Source organism: Macrosteles quadrilineatus, unplaced genomic scaffold (assembly GCF_028750875.1).
Source record: "Macrosteles quadrilineatus isolate MER2022 unplaced genomic scaffold, UCM_ALF_1.0 Scaffold_1060__1_contigs__length_20376, whole genome shotgun sequence".
NCBI classification, from domain to species: domain Eukaryota; kingdom Metazoa; phylum Arthropoda; class Insecta; order Hemiptera; family Cicadellidae; genus Macrosteles; species Macrosteles quadrilineatus.
This window is the reverse complement of record NW_026543653.1, coordinates 1-10261: the sequence shown is the minus strand read 5'-3', so window position 1 is coordinate 10261 and position 10261 is coordinate 1. Positions and strand designations below refer to the sequence as shown.

General features: G+C 36.5%; 1 protein-coding gene across 1 annotated transcript; it reads right to left on the bottom strand.

Annotated features, from left to right (window-relative positions):
• Positions 1 to 5955: 5955 nt before the first annotated feature.
• LOC128982712 (putative gamma-glutamylcyclotransferase CG2811) lies at positions 5956 to 8447 on the bottom strand (the record flags this gene model as incomplete). The annotated part of the gene is made up of 3 exons (XM_054401649.1): positions 5956 to 5995; positions 6865 to 7094; positions 8244 to 8447. Coding segments are annotated over 3 exons (468 nt in total), but the record flags the coding sequence as incomplete, so codon positions are not given.
• Positions 8448 to 10261: the final 1814 nt, after the last annotated feature.

Below are 10261 nucleotides of genomic sequence, written 5' to 3'. Positions count from 1 at the left end.
CGTCAGCAGATCACACGTGCATCACTCGTCACTAGAGTATATCGACGTGCTGCGCCGCCATTACTGCACAAACAGTATAAATATTTAGAATGTCGTCTGGCAGCAGTACCAACACAGAGAGTGGTAGAGTATGCGTCAGCAGATCACACGTGCACCACTCGTCACTAGAGTATATCGACGTGCTGCATCACCATTATACTGCACAAACAGTATAAATATTTAGTCGTCTGACAGTAGTACCAACACAGAGAGTGGTAGAGTATGCGTCAGCAGATCACACGTGCACCACTCGTCACTAGAGTATATCGACGTGCTGCATCACCATTATACTGCACAAACAGTATAAATATTTAGTCGTCTGACAGTAGTACCAACACAGAGAGTGGTAGAGTATGCGTCAGCAGATCACACGTGCACCACTCGTCACTAGAGTATATCGACGTGCTGCATCACCATTATACTGCACAAACAGTATAAATATTTAGAATGTCGTCTGGCAGCAGTACCAACACAGAGAGTGGTAGAGTATGCGTCAGCAGATCACACGTGCACCACTCGTCACTAGAGTATATCGACGTGCTGCGCCGCCATTATACTGCACAAACAGTATAAATATTTAGAATGTCGTCTGAAAGCAGTACCAACACAGAGAGTGGTAGAGTATGCGTCTGCAGATCACACGTGCACCACTCGTCACTAGAGTATATCGACGTGCTGCATCACCATTATACTGCACAAACAGTATAAATATTTAGAATGTCGTCTGAAAGCAGTACCAACACAGAGAGTGGTAGAGTATGCGTCAGCAGATCACACGTGCACCACTCGTCACTAGAGTATATCGACGTGCTGCGCCGCCATTACTGCACAAACAGTATAAATATTTAGAATGTCGTCTGGCAGCAGTACCAACACAGAGAGTGGTAGAGTATGCGTCAGTAGATCACACGTGCACCACTCGTCACTAGAGTATATCGACGTGCTGCGCCGCCATTACTGCACAAACAGTATAAATATTTAGAATGTCGTCTGGCAGCAGTACCAACACAGAGAGTGGTAGAGTATGCGTCAGCAGATCACACGTGCACCACTCGTCACTAGAGTATATCGACGTGCTGCATCACCATTATACTGCACAAACAGTATAAATATTTAGAATGTCGTCAGACAGCAGTACCAACACAGAGAGTGGTAGAGTATGCGTCAGCAGATCACACGTGCACCACTCGTCACTAGAGTATATCAACGTGCTGCACCGCCATTACTGCACAAACAGTATAAATATTTAGAATGTCGTCTGGCAGCAGTACCAACACAGAGAGTGGTAGAGTATACGTCAGCAGATCACACGTGCACCAATCGTCACTAGAGTATATCGACGTGCTGCGCCGCCATTATACTGCACAAACAGTATAAATATTTAGAATGTCGTCTGACTGGAGTTTGTTTGGATTGCCCTTCTCTCCGATCTTTTGTGTGAGCTTCATCTCAAACATCTCCATCTTCAGTCGTCTCGAGTCTCGACTCGGTGTTATGCATTCTGTATCTCATTGAATGTACTACACGACACTGATATAACATGTTCAAATATTTATATTTTACATTTCTAAAAGATTTTAATTCTGTTGCAGTGCCAGAATTAAAGTGCTGAATTATTAATGCCTATAACATGTAAGGATTACACGTAAATAAATCCACTATAACAGAACAACACTTTTGGTTTACTATGTGTTATATTTGTTGATGATGGTACATTTGACATTTGTTACCGGTTTTTACATGGGTATCGTCTTTGCAATTATCTACGCAAATTGACATTTTCGGGTTTTTGTTAAGGGGATGCTTAAAAACCTGGGCCCTGTAATATCGATCGTCAACCTAATTTTTTATGGAGTCACTATTAGACTGTCGTTTTTGCTGCTAAACCACAACTGCCCGTCAACATAGATCAAATTTCTGTGCGGTTATTGATAGCGACTAGCGAGGTACGCGTACGATTAAGATGTATCACAAGGGGAAGTAATGACTTAAAGACGCCATGAGCAGTTCAAGAAAGCAACAGTGACAGGAAAACTAAATCCAAACAAGACTAGAAAAATAACGCAGCAATCTAGCAGTAAATAAACCTTGAAAACAATAACGATTGTAACATCCAACTAACTAAAATACTGGATTTCGCAATGATTACGTAATGACCAATGCAAATAAGAATGAAGTAAATCCAATATGACTTTGATGAGGTTTGGCGTTCAACATACTTTTAACCACATATAAAAAAGAGCAAGGTAGAGAGTATTTCAGACAAAACTAGGTTTCAAATCGCAGTCCAACGATTCAAGTGAATAATCGTCGGAGTATTTGACGGAGATAATGTAAAACATGTTTTTGTCCAAACAAAATAATCTATGGACCAGAATTATGAAGGTGTTCACATTTCTGATCTAGCGAGGCTAAGTTATGACCCAAGAGAAAACCTTACATCCACTGGCTGAATAATATTCTATTCTTACCACAGACAAAAGACTTATGAGACAACAGATGAAATTTAATAGAGGCCATCTTGAGTGCCGTCACACGTCCAATTAGAAATGACGAGAGCGGCGTCAAAATAAGGAACAAAAACATGCCAGTAAGAGGACCCGGGTTGAAACAACTATCAACAGCAGCGGCGCCTAAGACAACAGGAAGAGGCCTTGAAAGGGTCCACCTGGCTCTAATGTGGGCAAAAATAATGCCCTAGTCTAGCCAGACTAGACACTTGTAGGCTAGAGATAAAGTGAGGTCTTGAAACAATCAAATGAAATAGGTTGAGTATACTTCGATGGTTGAGAGCCAACGTAAGGAACAGAGATCTGGATGTTCAGAGAGATGAATTGGCTTGAGATTGTCACTTGGGGGCTTAGAAAAATCTTTGGTGAATGTGTTAGATAGGGTTTGATACAGATCTCTTATGATTGGGGCACTCTGTTAATTTGATGTGAAAGGGTTGCCTTGCTTTAGAATTTGTTTGACATTCTCGATATGACATCTTAAGACTTGTGGTTCAAGTAAGATCTCGGTCAAATTCAAAACAGACTCACGGCAACAGAAAAATCATATTAGAACCTAATAAAATTATTCAAAAGTAAACTTCTATCAAAAGCTACCAAAATAAGAATGTAAAAACTATAGTGCAGCCTGTTTTTATAGTGTAAACCGTCTTAGCTATACGGTTCAGAGACTTGGTGAAATGATTAGGGAAAGGGAATTTAGAGAAGAGAGAATTTAGCTATTAATTTTTTATTGCGTACTGTAATAGAATAGGAATAGAGATTTACCTTAAATTAATTCTTTATAAGCTTGATTACTTGTCTTGAGGTTAAATAAATGTATTAGTATTGAAGAGAGAGAACATCCTTATAACTTGTTAAGATAATTAAATAGTGTAGAGAAAATCACCAACAAATGAAAGTAAAAATGATTGAGTAAAAAATTTAGATGTATTTCTTGAACATTCAGAACATTATTTTTAAAAACAACAATAATCATATGCAAAAATATTGAAATCAAAAAACATGTGAAGAAAAATAAACCATAGAATACTTAACACTTGGTATTTCACAAAAATAATCCAAAAAGGACTTATTACTTTTTAAAATAAAGCATTTAGAAGCATTTTTGTACCAATAAAAGACGGAGACTCGTCGAGAAAAAACAGGGAGTTGAGGGAATTGTATAAGAAACTAGTTATAGTTGGAGTAGTAAAGAATAGAAAGTTGAGTTGGCTGGGTCATCAAACGCAGAGGTTAGAGAGAAATGGTAAAGCAGGTGATAATAGCATTAAAGATTAAAAGAAGTAGACATACTCCTATATGTCTATACTCCTTTTATCTATGATAATAGGTACTCCGGAGGACAGGAGATCATTGGGAAGACCAAGGATGCGTTGACGAGGTTGCAAGAAAGGACCTTATGAGAATGGGAGCAGACCTGGAGTTGGCAAAAGACAGATCTTGGAGGCACATGGTTGGCAAGGCCAAAGACCACCAAGGCTTTCAATGGCCACAGGAGTAAAAGTAAGTAAGACAGATCTCGGTCGTTTTGGAGGGCCTAATTGAAGAATACAAAATACACTTGGATACTCTGAAAAAATACGGCTACAGTATTAGGATTGACTATTGGATAGGATAGTCAAAGCTATTAGTACCAAACGCAAATGCTATTCGATTAATAATAAAATTTTACTTGAACAGAACATTATGGTAGGCAAATCCATAATGTGAGCCAGAGTTATCTTTCAGACTTTGAAATAGAGTAAGACCCTCGATCTCTTCTCCAAAAGACTTTTGTTTTGTTTATTTGAGGTTTTCCATTATGTTTGAAAATTGTGTAAGCAATTTCAGATTTAATATCGAAAATGTTATTCTTGTATACGATAGGGAGAATATCCAGTATGTTCCTAATTCTTAACATCTAAAAATACTAAATAAGCACCGTCATAATATGATTTAAACAAGAATCTTCAATTACGAGGTGATAAATTTGTTCTTCTGCTTGACTGAATCTTCATATATGCGGTTCCAATAACCCAGATTTCTTCGCAACGTCCGCGTTATTTTGGTTCTCCACCGTTCCCAAACAAACTGAATCCGATATGCCCGCTTATTTAGTTAGTGCACAATAAAAGTATCTGAAAATAGTATTCGGAGAGGCCTTACACCTGGGCATCCATTGCAGGTTGACCGAGTGCCAACGCAAACTGTGGATGGGCCAGAGGGAAGGTATCGATATCATGGCGAGTCATGGGGCATCTCGTCTGGTGTCGTCGGTTTTAGTCATTGATTATATATACACAAGTATGTGAACATTTAATTTTTAGCATGGATTAAATATACTCTCTAGGAGCATACTGATCTCCTAAAGACGAAATAATTTTCAAGCTATCAGGTAATTTTTAGTATACAAATTATTTTTTTTTATTTTTCTAAATGCTATCTAAATGTAAAAGATTAAGTCTCCTGGTATTACAACGATGATTCTAAGCAAGCTTTCGCCTTAAATGTTAGCCTGAAATAAGAAAATATAATCGAAATCAGCGCACTTAATCAAACAAGAAACACATGCTTATATTAGCAGTCTACTGATTTTTCGGATTTGTCTTCTCTTCCTGATTCGGCATCAGTGATATTCACTCAAATCAATTGACAGCGTATCAATTATTTAATTGCTGAAAAGCAAATTTTCCACACCTCCAATTACTTTGAACTCTGAAACTCCGATTCGGAGTTAATTACTGAAAATACACATCTATAATTTGTGCTGAACACGTAATGCGAATGTGTTTCGTTCGCATTATCAAAGTCGGGTATGTGAAGCTCTGTAATTTAGCCCTGAAATGCGAAAGGTATTCGCATATCAAAAGGTTTGTTTCACTACGATATCAGGTGACATACAAACAGATCTCGTTAACAGTGTCACCAACTGCTCGACAATTACTATTGCCAATGCAGCCAACTACACGACGCTAAATTACCCGGTTGTTTAAATAACAACCTAGTGTTCGCTTACAGCTTGTAATCAGCAAAGAACTTTGGCCAGGTGATTACAAATCTCCGTTTCAGCGGGGTGGCGGGAAAACACGCCTCTCTGGGATACCCTTCATCTACTCTACACAGAGTAATTATGATATCGATCATCATCTTTGTATATACTATACCTTGCCTTTTCTCGCAGTTGTCAAGTGTTTTAGCCTACGCATTGCAGTTAAACGTTTAATATTAGAGTAAAGGATAAATAAATACAGTTGTCATATATTTAAAAAATGTATTGTTACATTACGGAATGTATAAATTCAATATTGAGACAAATAAAATCATAACAAATACCAACGTCTTGTACGGTATACAAAGTATACTAAAAAATATCCCCATTTTATTTGCTACGTCTTCACTAAATTAGGTACATGTATGTATATATGTTATTTTAGAGGACGTCGTCTATGGTTGACTCATTATTACTGAAACAAAAGTTCAAATGTGAATATTCAAACTATTGTATAGTTTTATGTTACAAAATAAATACAAGAACTGTTTTTGATTGTGAAAACTATTATAATTGACTATTTTGATACTGAAGATTTATCAATAGTCAGCTTTTATCTTTTTTGGAATTCCATAATGCACTGAAATAATATATTTTATCAAAGTGACTCTTTTCGACTAGGTCTCAAATTTTACGTACGAGGCGAAGCCGAGGTTGAAAAATGAGCGAGGGGTTGCCCGTGTGGTGAATTATATTTTTAGACATATTGCACCATTATTTGAACAAACTATGTTACAAAACTAAAATAGTTTTCAATGAAAGATAACATCTCAAAAATACAGTACTTCTGACTACAGTACTTCTAACTTGTTTTCAATTTAATTTGCTATTGTAAACAAGAAGCTGTTTAGTAAGTGATTTAATCGTTTAAACTATTACAATTGTGTCAGTGTACATTATACTATCGATTAGTCGAAATATTTACAATAAGGCAGAAATAAGCTAAAATCGGTACATACTTTCGATACATGCAATTGTTTACCGTCGATATTTACAACTGAGCTGTCAATAGTTAATATTTACTCCCTAAAGGCTAGGCTATACCCGCTTTTAAACGAAATGTAAATTTGCATTATTTCAACTAGATTTGGTAAAATTCGATTCAAAGAATTTTGTATCAGAGTCAGAGACATAGCAAGTATACGTTAACTATGCACTATGAAGTATACGTTAACTATGAATATTTATTAATAACTCATAAAAAATCTAGAAATTCATTTTCAAGCAGCCTTATAGCCTAGAATGACTTCAACTTTAAAGTCATACGCGGGGTCTCTCTTGTACCTCTCCATGTAGACCAACCCATGGTCCCCAGCTGAGGAGTATGACGTCATCATGGGCAGCTGCAGCATACTGGGCTTGTGTCCGTTAAGGAAGTATGTCCAGCAGTGTTCTTCCCTGTCATCCAGCAGGATACTCTCCTTTCTCCTGGTGTAGTAGGTGGGATAATCCTCCAGGATATCCAGGTTGGAAAGCATCTTGTCGTCTATTTCATACACCTCTCCCTGAATGTTCTGTGACAAGGGGTGGAAGGGATAATTAAAATGTGTAATTACTCGACACTGGGTTTACAAAATAAGTTATTAATGGGAAAATGAATTTAAATATAAAAAAATACGTTGAATTTCAATGGATTATGGGCAACATGAATAAACGGGCTTTTAATCCATTAATTCCGATAGCGATGACGTTGGACGTTGCATTGGAAATCATGCAATGAAAAAAATATACGTTAAAGAAAACATTAAAAAGGAGATTTATTTTATCTATTTTTGCTTCAATCATCCAATGAGGGTGACATTGTAAACAAACAAACAAACAAAATGTGTTTGACCAATTTATGTTTTTCAAAAAGGGAAGATTTAAATGACAATCGATTGATCCAATATGCATAGGATATTCTAACATCCAATGAATAATGTGGAGAAATGTGTTCAAGAATGGTAATCATATACATACAATTCACTTTAGTCTCAAAATTAAAACTAACTGTACTATTCCTTAAACACAAGTTGAATATAACACAAAATATGACACCAAAACTGTAATATTATGGAAACAAAATATCAAAAATGCACATTGTAATTGTAAATTGAGTCTTGATTTGTAATTTCACTTGCATAAGGATTTGTTTCTAATCCAAGGGATTACGTGTACAAAAATGTAATAGTATTGAACAAGTTGTGTTTAGTAGGGTATAATGGACTAAGAAAATTTTTTCTTGATCAAAAATAACAGTCGTCTTTACAATTAAGGTCTTCTTGAGTGCCTTTACCATTACCAATTATCATATTATCAATCATTAAGATGGGGACGCCACTTAGGTGCGTATTTTAGCCCAAATATGAGTGAAGGATGAGTGTAGAATGGCGTGAGATGATATGTGTAGCTTTGTTACTGACTAAGATCAGCTGTTTCATTAGCCAGGATCATTTATTTAAAGCCCAATGATCAGGAACAGCTGGGTCCAGTTTCGAACCATCAAAAAGCTACTGACTTTTCTCAGGATCGAACCGGCGACCTTTTGATTAGTAGGCGAGCACTATAACCACTCAGCTACCCATCACCGACAAAGAAATGCTGAATCACATCACATTTATTTGTGAATAAAAAATCTCAAAAAGTGTTAATTTTCGTAAATTATTATTGGCTACTGTATTTACATTCCCTGTTCCTGGAACATCCAGCAGAAAGGGGATGTTGTATCTGGAGGCTATCACTAGAGGGTACTTCACTGCAGTTCTCCCTTCTCCCACAAACTTTGCAGTTCCATTTTCAGGCTTTGTTAACCAATGGTGGTTGGGTTCTCCTCTTTTGAGGGTTCCGTAGACGAAGACCTTGAAAAATGCGCCAATCCCTGAACCACTCTGAAACCGTAAATGAAATACAACTCTACAATAACAGTATGATACGTAAGCATCTGTAGAAGGATAAAAGTTAATTAAACAAAAGCCGTTTACATGCTTTACAGGCCTAAAGTAGCTCTTTTACTAGCCCAGTCATATTAGGGTTTTAGATGGAAGTTAGTGGCGAAACTGTGCACATGTGTAGTACAAGTACCCAGTAACAACATACAGTATCAAAAATCAACATCCGTGCATGCTGTGCTACCTTTCACCTTTTTGCCAATATTTCAGCAACCGTTGGAAAAACAGAACATACATACATACATAGTTCCTCTTTTATAAATATAGATAGATTTTGATCAAACTTGGTTAATTTATTTATTTTATAATCAGCTACCAATAATCTACTAAATCAAATACTCACTTTATTGCCCTCCCTGTGTATAATGTTTTTTCCATAGTGTCTTAAGTAAAATCACTTTGGGAGTCTTTGAAAAATCTTTTTTACTCCTCATCAGCTGATCATGAATAAAACTCGAAGTAGAGTAGATTAGATTGAGTCAGTCTCAGTCAGTCAGTGTTTCCATTTGAGGGATAAAAATCCCTTTCTAGGGATATTTAGGGCCTTCGAGGGATTGAAAAGGGATTGAGGGATAACTAGGGATAATCAGCGAAATTGAAGGATTTTTTAGATTTTCTAGGGATTTTAGGCCTTTACCATTATAAAATTTAAGTATTGATAAAATAATACATTATGGCTGTATTTCAACAACGTTAAGGACCTATTTTGGCTAATTTTGCAAGGCTAATTTTTCAAAGTCGGTACACACAATAGGAAGAGTAACATCCAACACTGCACGAAACAAGCGGAGGACTGGAGTCGGTCGGTGGAATGGAACAGGGCTAGAGATTGGAATGGAGGATCTAGATTACTGCATTTTTGTTTCTTAGTAGCCCTGTGCCCTGTGTCAATGTCGAATGTTTGTTTTCGTTTTGATTTTGTTTGCCGGTGATTTTGTTTTTTTGGTTAGTAAGTAACTTGGTGTAACCTTTTCACCAAGGCATGGTGGCCATGTTTGAAAAAGACTATTAAGTTTGAAATTTGGACACTTGAGGAATATTTTTGAAACAATTTTAAATACTTATAAATGAAAATTATTAGTTTCTAAAATTAATAACTATTTGTTTCATTTTTTAGTTAATTAATCTTGTTTTTTACCACATAGACAGTTTAATCACGGCTACCTTTAATTCCAGGCCGGAGGCCGCAGCCTTCGAAATGGCAACGTTTTCAAGTATAGCTGTTTGTTTGGAGAACACTAAGCTAATGATATTTGTGTATTTTTTAAGAATACGAAAGCTTGGTTACTGGGCTATGGAAATGTTGACTCCACATTGAATGTACAGAAATAGATTTTCAATTTATATTGTTTTGGTTTTCGATTATATATTATGTTTTATTTCCATGTTAACTTATGGGACGTCTGGCGCTAAACAATACTGCGGTACTTGCAACGTTGCCAATTCTACCAGGCCGCGGCCTGCCTGGAGTTAAAGATTATTATTATAGCTCAGTGGTTAAAGTTGGCCGTGGTTTTAATGGTGCAAAAATTTTTTTGTATAGTATCACTTTATAAATAATATGGGATATTGAAGAATAATATCACCAGTTACCATATTTTAGGTGGCTATACATGATATCCATTGGTATTGCTGCAAAAATAATAAGTTATCTAGATTTGATGAAGAGGGATAATTGGAGGGATTATTAGAACACGGACTAGGGATAACTAGGGATTTTTTGACGTTGGCCCAGGGATATTTTTTTCTTGCGG